This window comes from Camelus bactrianus, chromosome 11 (assembly GCF_048773025.1).
Source record: "Camelus bactrianus isolate YW-2024 breed Bactrian camel chromosome 11, ASM4877302v1, whole genome shotgun sequence".
Lineage (NCBI taxonomy): Eukaryota > Metazoa > Chordata > Mammalia > Artiodactyla > Camelidae > Camelus > Camelus bactrianus.
Window position 1 is genome coordinate 43,777,695 of NC_133549.1, and position 21,038 is coordinate 43,798,732.

The window sequence follows — 21,038 nt, forward strand, 5'->3', positions numbered from 1 at the left end:
AAGCCCATACTGCTCCCATCTAACTATTTCAGATACAAATACAAACAGATATCACACATAGCAAAAAGGACTTTTTTATTGTGGTAACTTGTGGGTGCTCCCAGGACGTACGCAGAGGAATGGTGTAGTCCTCAGCTCTGGGGGCCATTCTTATGACCCCCTGGCTGTACGCAGGGGACAGGTCAGGTGCCTGGTGGGCTGGGACAGGTGTTTACTGGGCTGGTTCAGGCTGGGGGGTCTCCCGTCCACTCTCAGCAGACCCCTCCAGCCCATTCTGCTCCGACCCTGGCTCGGGGTGCTCCAGAGCGTGCCGGGTGTCAGCTTGCCACAGCTGCACCAGGTCCGTGGGGGTCTTTCCTGCCTGGGGGAACCAGAGGAGATCTGGTCACTGTTCAGAAGTCTGTACTGGAAGTTGCCCTTCTCTAGTGGTTTCTGACCGGGAGCAACTGGCAATGTCTGGAGACATTTTTGGTTATTACAACCGCCAGGGTAGGGGTAGGGGAGGTGTACACTGGCATCTTGAGTAGAGGCCAAGTATGCTGCTCAGACATCCTATAATGCGCAGGACAGTCCCCCCACAACAAAGAATTATCCAGTCCAAAACGTGCATAACGCTGTGGCTGAGAAGCCCTCATTTACGCCTTCCCCATATCTTCTTGACCTTCCCATTATCCCCTCAGCCTTTCCTGAGTCAGAGTCCTCCCTTACCCAATTCTCCTCCCTTTTGTGATTGCCTGGGCCCCAAAGAAGAGCTTGGCCTGGATCCTAGGAGACAGGATCCTAAGAGAATGGAGGGCCATAGGAACCAACATGGGGTGCTAGGAACGATCGTGCTGGCCAAGTGCTTAGCTTCCTTCCAGCTCTGTCCCTCCACGATTTTGGCCTCCCTGTGCCTGGACATAAGGACCCCCTGTGGACTATTTTGGGGCCTTTGAGAAGTCCTCTTACTGACCCTCTTACTGGCTATTTTTTGGCACTTAGATTCTCTGGATGTTGGTAAGCATAGAGAAAGTTGGGAAGATGGATGGGCCCCAAATCCCCAGCGGCCCAGAGAAAACCTCTACTGTGAGAGTGCTCCAAGGGCAGGCTGGTTGAGTCTCATTTATCTCTGTGTTTCCTTTGAGTGCCCAGCACAGGGCTTAGGAAAGTAGTGCACACTGTTTACTGAATCAGGGGAGGAATGAACTTACCAGGTTCTTGGACATCATGTCAGCCCCATGCAGGAGCAGCAGTTTGATGATTTTGTAGCGGTTGAGCCTCACGGCATCGTGCAGGGCACTGTCCCCTTCCTAGAGCCAGGGTGACACTCAGCATGGCCCATGTGGGAGCCTTCAGGCTGCCCACACCCCTATGGTGGGGCTGGGCAGGAGAGAACCCAGACACTCACTCTGTCTTTGGCATTGATGTCCAGACCCAGGGATAGAAAGTGTTCCACGATCTCCACGTGTCCCGTCCGGACTGCCACGTGCAGGGGGGTGCTCAGCAGCTGGGTGGGGAGGAAGCAGGTACTGATGGCTGAAGGAACCTGGACTACGGTGCCTCTGGGAAGGCGGCTGTCTTAAATCCCCTAATCCTTCCCCCAAATCCTAGTGTCATGGTCTGCGTTCTGGAGGGGCAGGAAATGCTATAACTTCCCCTTATCATACCTGACGATCTAACTCAGGCATTGTATGCCACCTCCTCTGGGAAGCCTTCTATGTATGGTTCCCCTCTCATCCAGATGTGAGCAACTGCTCACTCCTCTGCCCTTTTTAAATATTTATAATAGATGCCATTTATTGAGAGATGACTATCTGATAGGCATGGCAAAAGCTTACAAAACATCAACCTTATGTTCAATAAGTAATTAAGTTACATACTTTCCCCATCTAATCTATAGAAGGACTCTGCAAGACATTTTATAGATGAGCAACAGAGGCTTGGAAGCTGTCACTTGCTCAAGGTTATATACAAAAGATTGAGTTAATAAAAAATGGTGGATAAATAAATAAGTGAGCAGATAAATAAATAAATGGATGAACAGATGGGTGAGTGGATGGATAGGCAGATAGACAGAAGGATGATGAAGGACTGCGTGGCTGAACAAACCTCTCATCTTTTGAGTGGTCCCAAAGCCTTCAAGATACTGGATCTCTTCTCCTCCCTCCTCCTCCTCTGATCTTCCTGCTCCCATTCCTGGATGGTGGCCTCCAAGGGTCCACAGTTGATGGCAGGGAGCCATCCCTGGGCTCTGCAGCCACGCCAGAAGCCAGACTAGCTCACTACCCTTCTGCCTTCTTGGCTTTTCTGCCCTCTGCTTCTCCCACACCTTGCTACCCCACCATCTGTGAGCATTATTGCCTCACCTTATCCCTCATGTTGGTGTCTGCTCCTCGGCTTTGCAGGAGTTTCACCACCTCCAAGTGGCCCCCACGGCAGGCCCAATGCATGGCTGTGCAGTCCAGCTAGAAGGGAAGGCTAGGGCCTGATTTCAGAGCTTCAGGGAAGAAAGTGCCCCGGGGGAAAAGACCCCAGCCAAGAGGGCAGGAAAATATCCGGGGGGAGGGGTCCAGGGAAGGGACAGGGCCGCTCCAGTGACTGGGCAATGGATGGGGTGGATCAGAAGAACCCTCAGGGCCCATCTAGTCTAAGCCACATTTACAGAGGAGGCTCCAAGAGGAGACAGGAGCTGCCCAAGCTCATACAACCCACTAGAGGTGGGGCCTGGCCCTCAAGGCAGCCTGTTTCTGTCCCAGGTTGGAGGTCTGCAGGGATAAGGAGTCTATTAGTGCTGGACCCAACCCACCTCCCGCCTCCCACCCAATACCTGCCCTCTTACTCACCCGATCCTGGAAGTCCACAGTGGCCCCATTCTCCAGAAGCTTCTCCAGGATCTCCATGTGGCCCTCCAGGGAAGCTCGGTGCAGTGCTGTCCGGTGGAACTGTCCCCAGAGAGACTGTCAGGGCCTCATCTCTGGCTCCAGGCCTGAGCCCATCACCCACCCAAGCTGATTCCAGGCCTTATACCAGCTTGATGCTGACCCCTGGGCTGAGTCCCCATATTTTCCATGTTCTGCCAGCTCCTTCATGCTCTATCCAGACCAGCCTTGGAGCCTCCTCTGTGCTGGGGACTCAGACCTTCTCACTGCTCCCCAAGCACATCAAGCCAGGCCTTTGCACAAGCTGTTGCCTGTGCCCAAATGCCCATTTTGGCCGTACTTCCTGTGAGTGCTTGATGAATTCCTGCTACTCCATCAAGATGCAGCTCAAGTGTCATTGTCTTCTTGAAACCTCTGGCCCAGAGTGGTCTCCAGAGCCCAGACAACCCTCCACTGTGACAGCGTGTTCAAGGGCAGGCTGAGCCTTACCTGACTATTTCCCCTGAGTGCCTAGCCCAGGACCAGGATGGCTGGATGCACCCTGATCACTGATTAGAGAAGGGAATGAACTTCCTTTTTTCCCAATGCAGTTGGATTTCTGCTTTGGTCCCTTGAAACACTCAGGCCAGAGGGCATATCTTTCCATATTCTAATGATCTGGTTATGCCTGTCTCCCAGCTACTGTCAACCCTTTTTGTTTTTGTGCTCCCAGCACCTAGCACAGTGCTCAGAGGTGGGAGGTGCTTAGATAGACCAAAAACCTGGTATCTAAATAGTGGAGAGAAAGAACATGTAGTCTAAACCTACAATAATGCAGGCAGAAGACGGTGACCATTAATTTTGCTCAATCTCAGGATATGATCTCCAGAGAGCACCCAACAAAATGTGAAAGTGGCAGTTTCAGGAAAAAAAAGAAAGAAGCATGATGTGATGGAAATACTGAAAATCATGCGGATGGTTGCACAACATTGTAAATGTAATGAATGCCACTGAATTGTACACTTAAAGTGGTTAAAATGCCATATTTCATGTTATATAGTTTATCTTTTCATAATAAAATAAAAATAGTTTTTAAAGTGTGATGATATACAATGTGACACAAGAATATTATATCCTAGCATGTGCTTCATGGTTTTTTCATTCATTCAATACATACTTATTGAGGCATTAGTGTTCTGTTTGGTCCCCATAACCTGCTCTGAGGGAAGGAGGCAGCTTTACAAACTGAGGCCTGGAGAGATAACAGTCCTAGCCGCAGGTCACATAACTAGGGAGTGGTAGACGTGGGATTCGAGCCCAAATCTCCTGGTCTTGGACTCTTTGTATTTGATTCCATTCCTCTTTCTTCCCTAAAAGTCCAGGTAATATTTATTCTGGAGGTGGTTCAAGTTGGAAAGGATTTAGAAAAATTCCTGTGGGGCTAAGGGGGCATCCCAATTCTGAGGGGTTCCCTCCCAAAGGCCACCCATGCCTGTTCTCAGACAGACCCACAAGTGGGCATGGCTGGGGTGGGAGCTCTGAAAGGGAAGCCGGCACAGATGCAGGGCCCAGTGGGAACATCACCTGATCGCAGGTGTCAGGGGAACCCCCGTCGGCCAGGAACTTCACAATGACCTTCATTTTCCCCTCCACAGCCGCTTTCAGGAATGTCTCTGCATCCACAGGGCCAGTCTGGAGGGCATGAATCCAGTCACGGGGTTGGGGGGGCGCCCTGCCATGATCTGAGCCATCCCCCAATCTGAGGCTCCCTGCCCACACAGGTGTCCTCCCCAGGACCCTTACGATCTCCTCTGGCTCGGGAGGCGGCTCCTGGGAGGCGGCCAGGGCTTCCCGTTTCTTCTGCTTGCGTTTTTTCCGCAGCTGGATGAGGTTCTGGATCCCGCCCACATCGATGATCTCCCTCCGCAGGTCTAGGGAGGTCTTCCGCACACGCTCTTGGCCCTGCGTGGGGATAGCCCATCAGCCCCCACACTTGGGGCACAGTGTGTCGGGCTCGGGGACCTCTGAGCTAAGCTGGAGGTGGAGGTTAAGAGGGAGACCCTCTCAAGGGAGAAAGAATCCAGGTCTAGCTCAGCCACCTAGGACTAGGTGAAGTAGAAGAGATGGAGACACAGATGCCTCTGATCAGGGGGCAAGGGAGGCTTGCGGGAGCTGCCTGGAAGCCACCCAGCTTCAAGGCTCCACCTAGGGCGGGTAGTTGATGAGGAAATTAACCCAAGCCTCCAGAACAGGGTCTGAATCCTCAGCTCTCCATGCAGTTCCGTGTGTGTGTGTGTGTGTGTGTGTGTTGGGGTGTGTGTGTGTGGGTTGGTGGCTGAGTGGGTGGGGTCATAAAAGTAATACATGATTAATATTAAAAATAAAAAATAAAAGTAATATATAAGCATAAAAGCTCAGAAAAGAAAGCCCTTATCTCCCAGAGGTAATTTCTACCACAGCTCCAGACATGATCAGATGTGTGTCCTATGGGGTCATCATTCACATAGTGGTCTGCGAACTCTGCTTTCCTCTTAGCACAGAGATCTCTTCTGTCAGCACACATAGCCTCCTCCAGCCCATTAACACCTGCATCATGCCCTACTGTGTAACTGCCCCATCACTGGAGCTTCCAAAATGAGTCCCCTGGGATCATGTACAGGTGCAGATTTTGACTCAGCACATATACAGGAGGAAAACTTTCCCCCTTCCCTTCTAGGTTCTTTGGCTGGTCTAATAATTAAATTGATGTAAGGCAGATTAACAAGAGAAAAACAAATTTAATTTCATATGTATGGGAGTCCATAAAAATATGAGACTCAAAGAAGTAACCAAAGCAGGTAGCTTTTATATCTTCTAGATACGGAAACAATACATTTGTGAAGAATTGACAAGACAAAAGGGTTTGGGCTTGAGGTAGCTAATTAATGAAGAAGTAACAAGACTGTTTACACAGCCTTCTTGGCCCTACAATTCCCTGTATCTGGCGATAAGGAAGGCTTTCACCCTCCTAAAGGGTGTCTTTACATGAGAGATTTATTTCCGGCTTTCAGGGGAACAAAGGAGGGTCAGGGTATCCCTCTTGCACTGGCTGTTTCTCAAGTAACTTTAGTTTTAGATAATCAACATGCCAAAGCAGTATATTTGGGCATGGCACATTCTGCTCCCCATCACAGGTCTGGGGTGGGGCCAAGATCTTGCATTGCTAACATCTTCCAGGGGGTGCTGAGCTGCTGGTTTGGGGGTCACACTTGGAGGAGCAAGGCCATAACTGCCTGGCCTGTCCCTTGAGCACAGATATTGGGTTCTCTCAGCACTTACCTTAACCTTTTGTAAGGCCGGACTCTGGGCTCCGTGGTTCTTCTCATCCTCCAACACCAGCATGTCCATGGGCAACTTCTGATGGGTGGCTCCGCGGAGTTTCTGGCGAGCCAAGGAGAGGACGTGTTCCAGGACCTGCCTGCAGCGCATGGGGAGGCAGAGATCCTCCCCACCTCCCGGCCTCACCACCAACTAATTCAAGGACATCCCCCAAGGACGTCCTCCTGTGGGACCTCACAGCCCTTATCAGCCTCACTCCTGACTGGTCCAGGAGGGCCCCAGGCCAGAGCCAGGCTTTCCACCTCAGCCTCAGCCCCAACCCCAGTTCAAACACCTGCTTGCTGACTGCCTAGGGTCCCCAGCAAAACAGAATTAAACGCTACTGGAGTGAGTTTTCCTGAAATTAAATAGATTCACTTTTATCAAGCACTGAAGGGTGGTTTTTTGTTTTTTGGGGGTTTTTTTTTTTTGGCATTTAAAATTCACTTTGATGAAATACTTGTGATAAGAGATGATAATTTTTTTTTTAATGGGCTTACTTGACAATACAAAACTTTGGCAACTCAGTTACCAACTACTTTCCCTCAGATTTTACTGGTCCATGACATCCTACAGCACGGACACTGCTGCTCTTGGGGAACACGAGGGATGGAACTGTAGCTCCCCAGCTCTCAGCTTGAGGGGAACTCTAAGTGCTAACCTTATTCTCGTTGTGATAATGCAGGGGAACTCCATCCAAGTCTCCCCATTTGCAGCTCCGACTTGCCTGGACTATTTGCTCATGGCCACCTCCTCTCTTCTAAAGGAAACCACTCATTGTGACGTGCTTGTGCCCCTACCTCTGAAGTCCTGGTTGCCAGGAAGGTTCGCGCAGACTGGAGGGTGCTGAATCCAGAGAGCAGCTGAGGAGGAACGGCCTCCCGTACAGAGCTCTCAGCTGCCTTTCATACTCTCCAGTGGGCTCCAGTGTTATACTCCTCAAGGGTGATTTGAGGTCTAATTTCCCAGGTCTTTATGTCAAATGTTCTGTTGTCCACTGGCATCTCCCTTCTATGTCAGGCTTACACGGTTTGAGGTCTCCCCAGGGCTGGCCTCGCCTGAAACACTGCATCTTCCTTCAGGGACAAGGGATGACCTAGGGCTTCAGTTCCTACTGCATGTGGGACCCTGGCTGGGTTCCTGAAGCATCCAGGGGGTGAATTTGGTCTTAATCATCTTGGAATCTCCAGCGCCCGCAACAGGGGCTAGCACAAAGTAGGTGTTCAGCAAATGTTTGGAGAATAAATGAGTGAATAAATCCATGGATCATGGCAGGTGAGCTCAGCATCTCTGCCCACCTCCGAGTCCTCAGTGATGACCTAACCCAGTAAGACTCCTATAACAGGACCCCAGCCCCTGGGCTGGTCTCCAAGGCCCTCCTTCTCCACTCACCCCAAGAAGGTGGTGCAGGCTGGATAGAAGCTCTCTTCTGAGAACTCTGCTGGGGCAGGTCTTGGAGGGAATAACTGAGGACGCTAATGCCTGCTCATGCCTTACACAGACTCCATAGCCCCTCGCTTCAGATTTGTCTTTGTGGGCTGGCATACAGGAGGTGCTCAATAAATGCTTACTGAATTGGGCATTTGTCGGTGAAACACAACACAACAAAACCTTACTCCAAAGGGACAGACTGGGAGTTTGAAATTTGTAGATATTGACAGGTATATGTAGAATAAATAAGTTTATACTGTATAGCACAGGGAAATATATACAAGATCTTGTGGTGGCTCACTGTGAAAAAGAGTGTGAAAATGAATATATGTATATTCATGTATGACTGAAAAATTGTGCTCTACACCAGAAATTGACACAACATTGTACACTGACTATAACTCAATAAAATTAAAAAAAAGAAAGAAAAGCAACCTTACTCCATAGATGGTTGCATAGATGAGATGAGAGAATGCCTGTATGGTGTATAGCACAGTGCCCGGCACGTAGGCGGCACTGGTGGCAATCCTGGCTCTCTGGGCACCCAGGGTCCTGACAGCCCTGCTGCTATATTTGTTGGACGAATGAATGGATGAGGACTGTTTCGTGTTCCCTTGCTGAAGGTCTCTGTGTCCAGTGGCAGCACTCCAGACATGGCAAGGCAGCATGACTCACCTGCCTGGCACTGGTGCCCATGCCCTTGGGGGAGTGAGAAGTGGCATTCCTGGAGAGCCAGGGATGCCCCAGCCAGGACTCAGCAGGCTCAGTGCAAGATCTTCCCCGGCAAACCTGCCCACCCCTCCCTAGTCCTCATCTCTTCTTCCACTGGACTCCTGATCCTTCCCCCTTCCTCGCCCCCATTCAGTCACTCTTTTTTGAATGGAGTCTACCTCTAAACTGCTTTATTGCCTCCCTCCCATTCCTGTTAGGGCCAGTCTTTCCCCCTGCAAGACCTTAGGACTGTCAGAGCTGCCTTCCTAAAACGGGTCAAATAGCACCACTGTGCCTCACTCAACAACAGGCTGTGGCTCCCTACTGCCCAGAGAATAAATACCTTTCACATGGCCCTCTCTCTCACTGCCAGACTTTCTCCTAACAGTCATGCCTCCACTCACCCCAACTCTGGCGCCTGTCATTTCCTTAGTATGGAATACCCTCCCCTTTCTGATCTCCACTTGCCATCCTCGAAGGCCCGGCTCAAATGCCCTCCTGTCCACAGAGAAGTCCTCGAGGGCCCACGGTCGGCATGACTCACCCACCCTTTGGGCTCCTTCACTTCTGAGTTTCCCCTCTATTTCACACTTTCTCCACTCTGCCTTGTTTCTTTTCTTTTCTTTTCTTTTCTTTTTTTTTTTTTTTGAGGGCAAAGGTAATTAGGTTTATTCATATATTTATTTTTAGAGGAGGTACCGGAGATTGAACACAGAACCTCATGCATGCTAAACATGTGCTCTACCACTTGAGCTATACATTATTTTTTTCACTCTGCCTTGTTTCTTAGTTGATCGTGCACCTGACAAATGTTGGCTAAGATGAATGCAAGGTTGGTAAACAGGAGGCAAGGGCTGACCTTACTGAGCCTTTCATTCCTCCCAGTATCAGGCATTCGGCAGAGTAGACTCTAGGTCAGGTATTCATTTCAATTAAATGAAGAGTAGGACCTGCTCCCACTCTCCTCCCTCCACAGAGAAAGAATGACAGCCTGGAGCCCCATGATCCCAGGCCTCCCCAGGGGTGGCCAGTCGTTCCGGAAAACCCATGCTTCCTTTCCCAGCATTCCTTCCTTGCTCTGTTCCCAGTCTTTATCCTTCTTCAGGGACAAAACTCTGGAATTTCTCCTGTCCCAGCTTCCTGCTCAGCAGCTGGGGGAATCTCAGAGCCCCACACTCCAAGGCAGCATCCCAACTGTCCTGCTCTGTGCAACTCAGCCCATCTTCTCAAGGCCCAGGGGGGTGGACAGGGTCTCAGGGAGCCAGCTTGGCTCACTCACTCCACTGTCTCTTAGATCTTGAGGGTGAAGCCTCCGCCTCCCACTGTCAGTACCTGGGGCTGGAATAAAGCCAGCTGGGCCCTTGTGGGCACCTGTCCTCCTTCCCGCCACAGGTACTGCAGCCAGATTCTTCCTTTCCTTGACCACAGAGCTGGAGCTCCTCAGAACGCCCTTGAACCCCCACGCCCTGGCCCTACCTCATTTTCCTCCTCCTGCGCCAGCCGCTCCTCGATGAGCGCCGTGGCCCTCTGCACCGCCTCGGAGCCCGCCATGGTGCTGTCCGCAGCCCGCCTCCGTGGGCCCTGGGGCCCTGGGGGCTTTATATGCCAGGGCACCCACCCCCGCCCTGCTGGGCGCCTTTGCCATGAGCTCACCGGCCCAATTCTCCACCTGCCTCCCCCACCTGTCACCTTCACCCCAGGCAGCCCCAGGGAGCAGGGGGAGGCAGGGATAGTTGCCCCCCAACCCCTGGTCTATTGGAGACGGTGGGCCCAGGGCCCCGAGAGCAGGGACTACAGGAAGCAGCCTGCCCAGCCTGTGTGCCCTGAGTGCTTAGGCCCAGCTGGGCCTCGGCCAGGGCAGCTGGGCTGCACAAAGGACCCACTGGCTGCTGTTAGTCCTGCGGCAGTGCCACCTGCTGGACGCTGGGAAACCATGCCCAGCCAGTACCAGTGAGGGGACCTAAAGGCCAAATGTGGGCACCCAAGATAGGCCTGCACCCACAAGCTGTCCTGTGAACAGGCCCCGCTTGCTCTGGGGAGGGGCAGACTGCCTCTTCCGGACCAGAGTGCCAGGCGGTATACCGGGGTGAGGCAGCTGTCTCCCTCTGCCTGCGGCTCATGCAGGCCTTTGCCTCTCTGGGATCCCACAGCTCCCCCCTAGTGAAGCATCACTGCGTTTGGCTGCGAGTCCATTGATCCCTGACAAACCTCACCCATCTGTCTGTCTCAGGGGGCCTCTGTGGGATTTACAGGGTGTGGCTTCAAGAGGAACCTCAGGAAGCCACTGGTAGGGCCAGAATGCAGTGCCAAGCCCAGCTGATGGGGACACCAGCTCTGACTGATCACCCTTTCCTCCTTGGTTTCCCCGTCAGGCCACCCTGACCAGTGGTCATGCTCACTGAGAAAGAAAAACACTCCCAGCTGGAGAAAAAGCAGACTTGTATGGCTCAGTTCCACACCTGGAACTGTGGGAGCAAGTCCTGGGTCACCATGACCTGGGTTTAATCTGCCACTGAACCAGACGCCACAGCTCTGTGGTTCCCTGACGCTCACATAGTCCGCCATTAGCTAAATGACCTTATCTAAGATCCCCCTTTTCCGCTTACATGTGCATTTTCCCCGGGGAAGCACGGGACCTGGCTCCTTCCCTCTGGGTCCCTTGCTGGCAAGCCGACACAGGCTCATAATCTAACTTCGTCAGACACCAAGGCTGCAGCATCTCTGCACACACTTCAGTCCTTCGGGCCTGGCTCAGTGAGCCAGAAGCCAGCAACCCGGTGCTGCAGGGGCAGACCAGCAGGTAACTAAGGCCACCTTCCTGAGACATGCTTTCAAAGCATGGTCACATCTGTTATCCCATTTAACCCTGCCAGCAACTGAGGGAGGAGGCAGGGCAGGCAGCACCATCACTTTAAAGACAAGCCAAGTGGGTTCAGAGGTTAAGTGGCTTTTCCTGTGGACCCACAAGAACACAGGCCCCAACACTAGCAGTTCCAGGCTCATTCTATCATATTCTCTGTGGTGCCTGGAGCAGCTGGGGAGGCTGTGCACCCACCTGCTCCCACACTAGAATTGGGGCTCCACAGAACTGCAGAACCCAAAAGTCAAAGCCAGACAAGAGAGGAGGAAGGAGCAAAAGGCTTTATTGATAAATATGCAGATATGTCTGTACACAGGGACCTGCTGTGGGGCCATGACCAGGCTGCAGACCCCCCACCGCAAGGGTTACAGCCAGGAGATGGCCCTACGCAGACCCCTGCCACAACAGCCCAGCCATCCGGCCACCGGCTCATTTCTGCCAATTGTGCTGGGGGCTGGGAGAGGCAGAGGCCGGCCTCAGGCTCCCCGCCCCTGGGGCTCCCATGTGGTCCCCTCCCCTCCAGGGGACTGGCACTGTGCCCAGGACAGAGTCATGGGTAGGGGCAGGGGAGGGAGACAGCAGCTGCTTCAGACCCTGAGCAGAAAACCGGAGTGAGTACAGCCGCCAGCACCAGATGACAGATCTGGGCTCCAGGAGCCTCCAGGTTGGCCCTCATGGCTCGAACCTGCCGCGGGAGAGAGGCAGGGTGGAGGGCCCTGGTTTGCCTTTTCTCTGATAAGGTTGGCAAGGCCTGCGTGTGGCAGCACACTGCTTCCTGTGTGCTGGGCACTGGTGGCCCATAGTGTCCCTGGGAAGCAAGGTCCCCTCAGGGCTCACCCAGCAGCCGTACACGGGGAGGCACTCCCAAAGAAAAGAACAGCTCTTGAAGGCAGCGGCAGGGTTGGGGGGCCTAGTGCTCCAGCTGGGAGTCCTCTCAGCCCTGCAGACGCCCTCCTTGGCCTCTCTGCCCAGGGGTCCATGGGCTCCTCAGTCCTGGGGTGGCGGGGGCTGGTTGATGATGACCTGGATGACAAAATCTTTCTGGATCTTGGTTTCCTGGAGCCGCGTGCGGTCTGTGAGCAGCTTTCCGGAGAAGAACCATCGCTGCCAGGATGGCTCGATGCCCTCCTGGGTGTGCAGCTGCCTCTTGAGCTGCCCCACCGTATCGGGCAGGCTGGCGCTGAGCCTCACGTCCTTGCCCGTGGAGAGGCGCACCTTTAGCGGGAACTCTCGGCGTACACTGGGAGTGGGCTCAGGGGGCTCCAGGCTCTCCTCCTCCGTGTGCTCCAGCAGCAGGTTCACGGGTGGTGACAGGCAGTAGATGGGCAGCTGGTAGCGATTGCCCAGCTCATCATAGCATTCACAGAGGGTGCCTGTGGGAAAGGCAGGGCAGTCAAGTCTGCTTCAGGACCCACTGGTACAGATTAAATTGTGTGTACATACCCCTCTAATTCATGTATTGAAGCCCTAATTCCCCAATGTCACTGTATTTGGAGATAGGGGCCTATATGGGAATAATTAAGGTTATATAAGGTCATATGGGTGGGGCCCTGATCTGGTAGGATTAGTGTCCTTATAAGAAGAGACATCAACTAACTACTATATACAAAATAGATGTTTCTACTGTACAGCACAGGGGACTATATTCAATATCTTATAGTAACCTATAATGAAAATGAATATGAAGAGGAATAAATGTATGTATACGTATGATTGAAATATTATGCTGTATACCAGAAACTGACACAACATTGTAAACTGATCGTACTTCAATTTAAAAAGAAGAATAAGAGACACCAGAGAACTCTCTCTCTTCCTCCACGATGTGAGGACACAATGAGCAGGTGGAAGCCAGGAAGAGAGCTCTCACCAAAAACCAGATCAGCTGCCATCTTGATCTTGGGACAGCTGGAGGGAGCTCAAGGCTGAGTCAGGAAGACCTGGGCTGGCATTCTGGATCCACCAGGTATTGGCTCCTTCAACCCTAGCAAATTACTTAACTTTTCATTTGTTCATTCACTAACTCCTTCTTGAGCATATGTGCTGGGTGCTGGGGTTGTAAGGATGAATGAAATAGCACAAGCTCTGCTCTCCATGGCTTGTACCCAGTGGGCCTCAATCTTCTTCTTGTACAATGCATTGCATTAATAACATACTTACTGTATCTTGAGCAACTGCTAAGTGCTGGGACTGGACTAAACAATGTTACATGTACCCTGCTGAATCCTACCAGCCATCCTATGAGGTAGGTATCCCTCCTTAAGTTGCTGAGGCTTCAAATTTGCACAGCTCAAGGTCACACAGTTAGGAAAGGGACAGTTAAAACCCAAGTCTCTGACTCTGTAGAGTTTACATTGTTACCCTCTGCTTTATATGGCCCCAGAGGCTGTTATGAACTTAAATGAGATAATGCAGTAGAAGCTTCTAGCTCAGTGCCCAGCACATAATACTCAACAGAAGGTTGGTACCCAAGATGTGCTGGGATTCCAAAGGGCCCCGAGCAATCTTTAGCTTGCTCCTGTCAGGTTTGATGATATCTTCTCATACCCTCATCATTAGGCAAGCAGGGACTGTGGCTTGTTTTTCTTGGGGTCCCACTCCTGATCCATGCTCATAAGGGTTGCTTGAACGGACAAGTTACTAGCCACACCTGCCATCCACCAGCTTGGCTTGCTATTCCTGATGTGGGGCTGGCCACTGGCTCTCCTCTACCCTGAATGGTGCTGATAGCCCCCTCATTCCAGTGGGCCAAGCCCCCTGCTCTCTGCCTGCTCACCATGAGGCAGGGTGATGCTGGCTCCATCTAGGATGGCCTGAGCCAGCTCGTGGTCGTTGGCCTCGGCCGCGTAGGCAGCAGCCTTGAGGGCGTCCCAGATCTCCTTGCGGCCCTCGAAGGCGGGTGCCGTGTCCCAGAACTCATCCCGCTTGCTCCGCAGCTGCCCATCCGTCATCGGGTAGTCGCTCTTCCACTTCAGCCGCTCCTTCTTCAGGGGCTCATTGCGTCCTGAGCAGGGCAGAAGGGAGAGGCTTGGCATCTGGAAGCCAGGGCTGCTGTTGGCCCTCTCCCAGCCCCACCTCCCTGGCCCCCCACTGCAGGAGCTCCTGAGCATTCAGGTCTCCAGGCTCTTCCCTGGAGTCAGGAAGAGTCTGGAAACCCACACACCCAAACTGGGGCCATAAACCGCTTTTGTCAGCAAAGCGTATACTGCCTTTGTTGTTGCTGCTGCTGCTGTTTAAATCTTAATTTTACTCTTTCTTTGGTTATAAAGTAAGACGTGCTCAGTATGTTAAAAATCTGGAATGCAGTTGTGTCAGAATAATAACTGCCACTGTTTAGGGAGCCAGCTTGTGCTAGATCACAGGCGAGGCACTTCAGATTCCCAAAACAACCCAACAGATGGGGAAACTAAGACCCAACCAGCTTGTCATTTGTCTAACACCACACAGGTACCAATTTAATGCCAGGCTTTCTGACTTGGAAGGCCACACTCTGACCACTGTCTGTACTGTGCTGCCACTGGGTAATGCTTACTCAAGAATTCCACCATTCAGAAGTAACCAACCACTGCTGACACAGACATACTTCCTTCCAGCCTTCTTTCCCCCATTTTTCTCAATAAAGTTGGAAAATACTATTAAATTTATTTTAAAAATATTCCTTGTTATAAAAGGGATTTGAAATGTTTTCATGCCAATATACAATTTTTGTACTTACATTACTATCAATTTATATTCCCATCACTAAAAATTATAAACATTTTTAATGTCTTGTTATTAAGGTTCTGCCATACAGTTACAAATAATTTTTTAAAACCAACAAATCCCTGCATCATTTTAAAACAATTCTGTTAAATGTCATGATTCTTGTTACCCAGCCCCAAGTGACCTCCAAGACAACTCCAGACCACAGTCAAGACTGAGGGCAAAAGTATCCTCTCAAAGGCTTTAAGGAGCTCCGTCATCTCAAAGCTGAAGGCAGAATGAGCCATAGGCGTGAGGTCTAAAGCATCTGGCTTCCACTATAACTCAGATCCTAGGTGAGATGTGGAACTGAAGCTGGGGGCTGTCCCCACAGGCTGGGGGAGGAGAGGGGGGCTCCTCAGGGGAAGAGAAGGACAGTCACTGCCAACCAACCATGTGGAAGAAGCCCATGTAAACACGTTATTTTATTTATATACATCATCCCATTTCATCCTTCCAATGGCCTTAGGTGGTAAGTGTTACTGTTATTTCACAGATGATGGGACAGGCAGAGAGATTAAATGACTTGTCAAGGTCACACAGTAAGTGATAGAGTGAGTGTTCCACCTCAGGTCGGAATGAATCCACAAACAGCCCTCCTGTGGGTTTGCTGCTACCTGTGCAGGCAGAAAACTCTCAAGCCAGACATTTCATCTGAAGTGTTCCTGGGTTAGCAGAGGGAAATGCAAATCCTCTTTGTGGGAAAACAACTTCAAACCAGGCCTTAAAGAATCCCCGAGATAAGGTTCCAAGAAAAATAAATAATAAGGTCATAGTCTTTTTCTTTTTTTTAATCACAACATACAAAGAAGGCAATATGAGCCCAAGCCAGCAAAAACAACAGGCAGAAGAATCAGACTCATAAAGACTTCAGACATGGGATTTATCAGACACAGATTATGAAATACCTAGTTTAAGAAATAAAAGAGCCTTAAAAATTATATGAACAGGGTATTGGGAAAAACCCCACATAACTGTCGTCAGAAGTATTCCGTGTGAGCAGTAGAGGAGAAATGCTGGAGGTTTTTCTTTATAAGGATCACTGATAAATGGTGTTGGGACTACGGGTTCTCCATATAGAAAAACATGACACAGGATCCCCACCTCATGCCAGCCACAAAAATCAAAGCCAGATGGATCAAAGACTTAGCTGTGAAAGATAGAAAGGACGCACTGGAGAAACAGAAGATGACAGTTTTGTCCATGTGATTTTGTTGGAGGTCTGGCCTGGAGGAGTTTCCGCCTGGATCAAGGAAGTAGCTCTGCTTCATGATTTCCGACCCCTGTTCTCTCTGGTCCTTTAGCACTTAGGACTCCCTACCAAGAGCTCTGATCTATCAGGATTCACAGACCTTATGCAGTGACACCCTTGGGACCTCTGGGGTGTGGCACATCCGTCCCTCCACTCAATGACCCAGACGTCAGGGCTCTTTAACTTCTTGAGCTGATTTCTATAGTCTTCCCATCTCCTTCCTCTTTGCCAGATGTCACCTCTCACTGGTCTCCATCTAACTGCTGCTCCAATGGGGAGAGGTCAGGTCCAGCTAATGGGCCACTCCTAATCTGCTGAGGGTTGAGAAAGCTTGTCACACTGTCAAAAATGAGAGCCTCTGGTTCTTAGAAAGACGTTTCCTAAAGAAGAAAGAGACTAGGCTTTGGGACATCTGTTGTTCCTACTCAGATGCGCCATCCCCCTTAAATGGTCAGGTTTTGGTTTTGTCCCTGACAACTGAGGTTGCTGGACTAGTGAGCTCAGGATACCTGCAGTGTAATGATGTATGCATGCATCTCATTCACTTTAATATAAACACAGCCCCATGGTGCCACTTTTCAAAGTTGTTACCTCAGGAGGCCCTGCGTACCAGAGGGATGCTTTGCTTGAATATCTTGCCCTCAGAGTCCCCTCCTGACCACACAGAGAACAGCATGCTTTCCTGTCTATGTGGTCAGAGACGTACTTCTCACCCCAGGATGGACACAATGCCAGTGAGCCTCTCCAATATTAACTGCATCTGCAGTCACCCAAGACACAAAGGGCTTAAGGGTTCCTCACCCTGCATGCTGGTCCTTTCAGGCTCAAAATACTAGATACTATTAGATTTGGGGTGGTGGTGGTGGGAAGAGGGAGGGTTGACGTAAGAAAAGAACAGCCAGAGCCCAGCCTTCTCAGCTGTCACTGCACCTCTTCACCAGCAGGGGGCAGCCACAGCACCTCTGGGCCAGGGGCTGGCTCCCTTCAGTGAGTCAAATGGCACAAATGTACGGAGCAAAGTTCCCCAGGCCCAAGGCGAGCATGTATAAAAGACATGCCAAAATGTCTGGATCCCTACACACTGATGCTTACAATTTTAGGCAAGATAACAGACAAAACAGAGAAGGAAGCTTTTACTTCAAACATAAAAGCAAACTGATGATGGGTATTTTAAATTTCACTTACTTAAAAAATGATGTGTATAGTTAGCTGAGTCAAAAAACATTGGGCAGTGGATAGGGTGTGAATGCTCTCATATGCTACACAAATTGATACAAATTTGCTGGAGGGCATTTGCTATGACATCAAAAATCTTTAAAGTGTGCATTCCTTTTGGCTCAGCTATTTGGTTTCTAAGAAAGTGTTCTAAGAAAACAATTATAAGTATGTGGTGAAGGTTCATCTACAAAGCTGTTTAATTTAGCTTGGTTTTCTAGAAACAAACTAAACACAGACCACCAGGAGAAAGGCTGAATAACCTCTGCACATCTGTGGCGGCCATCCTGAGATGGGGCAGAAGGTGGGTGAGCAACATGGGGAAATGACCACGACACAGCGACAAAGAGGTTAGAGAACAGCGAGTGCCCTGTGCTCCAGCTTTTATTTCTAAAAACGTATCTAAAATTATATACTTTAAAAAGACTGGAAGGATTTACACCAAAATGTTAACAGTGGTCATACCTGATTGGCAGTTACCAATAATTTTTTTTTTTTGCTTATATTTTCCAAGTTTTCTACAATTAGCATTTATTGCTTTAGTAATAAGAATAATACAATGAAAGTTGTTAACAAGGAGAAAGGGTACGTAAAGCTCTGGGGAGTAGCCATGGAAAAGGAGGGAGAGTTTGGGGGGCCCAAGGGGCGAGGTTTGGGGGCAGCAGTGAACTGCCAAGCCCAAGGCCCACAGCCTCTAGGATTTTGGCTGCTGGCAGCTCTGGGTGACTCTGCCCAGGGCAGGGCAGGCGCTGCTGGTTCCAGCAGCAGGAGCACCTGGAGGCCTCTACCTATGTCCCACCTGTCCTAGTTAAGCTCCAGGTCAAAGACAGAGTAACAGAAATGGTCTTTATCCCTAATGAAGTTGACAAAAGAGAGATTTTAAAAACAATAAAAGATCAAGGTACACACCTGTATGGGGAGGTACAAAACACCCATGAAAATCACGGGTTTTTGTGATTGTGGTGGACAGAGAACAGCAAAACAGCAAAAAGTACTTGCAACTGAGCAGAGAATGTGTGTTTCTGAGTACAGAGACAAAAGCTGGGGTCTTTCTTTAACAAAATTTTGGGGGTGGGTAATTAGGTTTATTTGTTTGTTTATTCATTTATTTTAGTGGCATTACCAGGGATTGAACCCAGGGCCTTGTGCACGCTAAACATGCACTCTACCACTGAGCTCTACCCTCCCCTCAAAGCTAGGGTCTTGAAGGGTTGCCTGAAACACCACTCGCATCAGGACCTTCTGAGGTGCTGGTTAAAAAGGCAGCTTCCCAGGGCCCACCTCAGACCCAGCGAGCTAGAGCTGTAAGGGATGGGCTGGGGTACGTACTCCATTCTAACTGAAGAACCCTACTTGTGAACACAGCAAAACAGAAGTGGAAATGGCAGCTCATCCACACCTTGACATCAGCTAGTTCAACAGATTGCCTCCAAAGTTGCTGCTGAGAGCAGATTCGGAGGGTAAAGAGGGAAGAGAGCGAGAGGGCATGTTGTCTGGGTTGGGGGAGGATAATGATGGTGGACGCTGAGGTTTGGCCTTGATAATGAATGGTATCTGGCGATACCACCCCCAAGGGAGGGTACTGAAAGAAGAGTGGGAGAGAGAACACTAAAGGTCCTTTCCAATTTGCATAGAGCTGGTGTGCTTCTATGAGCATGTGTGTGCTTGTGCATGTATGTACTCCCACTGCCCGCTTCACACTGCTTAATTCAGAATAACTACACAAGAGGGGATTCTCAAGAACCCATGGAAGGACAACAGGCCTGGCCGCTTCCCTCTGACTATCCCTGGCCCAGTGAAGGTTCTCAGCAAGAGTCTGCTGAGTTGAAAACAGAACTGACAAATGCAGTGAACGGGGTGGGAGTGTGGTAGAGCAACCACAGCCAACAGCAGCAGCGGGCAGGGAGGGGGAAGCAGGAGAAGGGTCTGTCCTGAGCGAAAAGTCTGGCGGTCCCTTCACTTCTTGATCTCAGACCTCAAGAGATCCTTATTGTAGGTTCAGGGACTGGTACATCTGAGCCACTGGGATGTGACACCAAATCAGAGACCAGCCAAGGGAACCAGAGATTTCCCAGGACAGTCAGTCCACCCAAGCCAGGAGACGGCCCTATTTACACCTGCCACAATCCCAATGCTCTATTTCCACACTCGGTTACCAAGATCCATCCCCAGGCCCCTGCTCCAGGGATGGGGCCAGCAGTGCTTTCCCCAGAAGTACTGATTATGTGACAGGCCTGGGCTTGCTCTGGCTGGTGTGAGAGATGAGGCTCCAGGCAGAAGAAAGGACAAGGGCCTCCCCAACCCGACAGCCAGGTTGCAATGGCCCTCTGGCCAGAAGGCCAACTCCAATTTCTCCTCCTTTCCCCTCCCACCCTAGCAGTCACGGCTGGCCTGCAGGGGGGCTGGAGAGATGTGGTCAGAGTATGGCACCTGGCAGAGGGGATAAGAGGTCCGAAAGAACAGCAGGCCCAGAAAAGGATCAGCCCAGCCCAGGAGGGTGCAGGCAGGGGAAGCGGAGCCCAGGTAATCCCTTCAGGAAGCGTGGTATTTATAGTTAGATTTAGCCCAGGATGACCCTCCAAGCCTGGGTAACCTTCGAAAGGAAAGTGCTGGCCCAGCTCTGCTCAGCTGGGGCCTCCCCATGTGGCCTCTTTATAGCCTGGGCCCATCTTTCCCATTCATTCCCGTGGGCCCAGCTCCAGGGTTCAGGGAGGGAAACGGGTGGAGCCAGTTGCTAAGTGATAGCCCATGCTTCCTAAACTGTATCCCTTCCTTGGGCACGTTGGGTCCCAAGGGAGGGTTGAAGGACTGGAGGCTCCTCTGAGAGCCCTGAATGAGGCTCTGTGATGGCGCCCAGCCTGAGGCAACTGCAGGTCCCTGCAATGGTCCAGTTTGTCCCTCTGAGGCTGGGACCACCTCCAGTTCGTCACTGGGATCCCAGGAACAGGCCTGGGTCTGGCATGCAGCAGGTCTCAATAACTATTTCCCCAAAAGGCAGTGAATGAAAGTGAACAGGCAGTGTAGGAAAAGTGGGAGGAGCTGGAGAGGGCAGAGGCCAGGTCAGAGATGGGGAAGCAGTGGGGGGCAGACGGAGCTGCCTGAAAGACTTCCCCATAAGGAAGAGATGAGGAAGAAAGGGGGTAGCAGAGGTGGCAGTCCAGAAGGGGCAAAACCAGTCCCAGAGATGGACAGCGAGGAAACCTGCTTTAGAATGAGGGGCTGGATGTCAGAAACCATGCCCAGGGAGGGCCTGGAACCTTTGTGGCAACAGGAGAGATGAAAGTGCAGCCAAGAAAAATGAACCTACCCAGAGGCCCCCAGCGTGGGGGGCTGCGGGTGTGGACAAGGGGCACACAGCACCGCAGAGACAGTGTGAGCTTTCACTGCACTTGCGTACACAAGCGTGTGGTGTGCTCAGGGGAGCAGGGCCTTTATCTACTCTCTGCTCTGTGCCCCAGCCCAGGGCCCCCCGGGTCGAGCGCTCAGGCAGGGTGAAAGGTGGCATCCCAGGCTGGGCTCTGACCAACTCTTCCCCTGACCTGTCCTGAGCTGACCTCCCCCAGCCGTCCTCCTGTCCCATTTCCTGACGCAAAAGTGGCCGGTATGATCTCTACAAACAGAACCCCCAAAGCCC

At 51.1% G+C, this 21,038-nt stretch overlaps 2 protein-coding genes across 4 annotated transcripts in view; both read right to left on the reverse strand.

The window, feature by feature from the left end:
- Nucleotides 1–58: 58 nt before the first annotated feature.
- On the reverse strand, nucleotides 59–9,972 carry ANKRD2 (ankyrin repeat domain 2). Its single transcript, XM_010971105.3, has 9 exons — nucleotides 9,813–9,972; nucleotides 6,156–6,257; nucleotides 4,641–4,799; nucleotides 4,422–4,529; nucleotides 2,823–2,921; nucleotides 2,346–2,444; nucleotides 1,388–1,486; nucleotides 1,191–1,289; nucleotides 59–361 (listed from the first exon to the last, which is right to left on the reverse strand). Exons 1-9 carry the CDS (start codon nucleotides 9,885–9,887, stop codon nucleotides 212–214), a joined length of 990 nt encoding a protein of 329 aa, XP_010969407.1. The 5' UTR covers nucleotides 9,888–9,972; the 3' UTR covers nucleotides 59–211.
- A 1,490-nt stretch (nucleotides 9,973–11,462) lies between these two features.
- Nucleotides 11,463–21,038, reverse strand: part of UBTD1 (ubiquitin domain containing 1) — a 48,609-nt gene continuing 39,033 nt past the window's right edge. For all 3 annotated transcript variants that reach the window (XM_074373821.1, XM_074373820.1, XM_074373819.1), the window contains 2 exons: nucleotides 13,973–14,200; nucleotides 11,463–12,569 (listed from right to left, as the gene is read on the reverse strand). In XM_074373821.1, the coding sequence (XP_074229922.1) occupies nucleotides 12,184–12,569; nucleotides 13,973–14,147 (561 nt within the window). In that variant the 5' untranslated portion in view covers nucleotides 14,148–14,200 and the 3' untranslated portion in view covers nucleotides 11,463–12,183. The remainder of the gene's footprint in view (nucleotides 12,570–13,972; nucleotides 14,201–21,038) is intronic.

Excerpts from the sequence above, each read along its gene's own strand:
- ANKRD2 (XM_010971105.3), bottom strand. The coding sequence starts at position 9,887 with ATGGCGGGCTCCGAGGCGGTGCAGAGGGCCACGGCGCTCATCGAGGAG. Across the intron at positions 4,800-6,155 it reads CGGCCTTACAAAAGGTTAAG|GGCCAAGAGCGTGTGCGGAA; the intron begins GTAAGTGCTGAG and ends ATCCCCACGCAG. Across the intron at positions 362-1,190 it reads ACATGATGTCCAAGAACCTG|GCAGGAAAGACCCCCACGGA; the intron begins GTAAGTTCATTC and ends TGGTTCCCCCAG.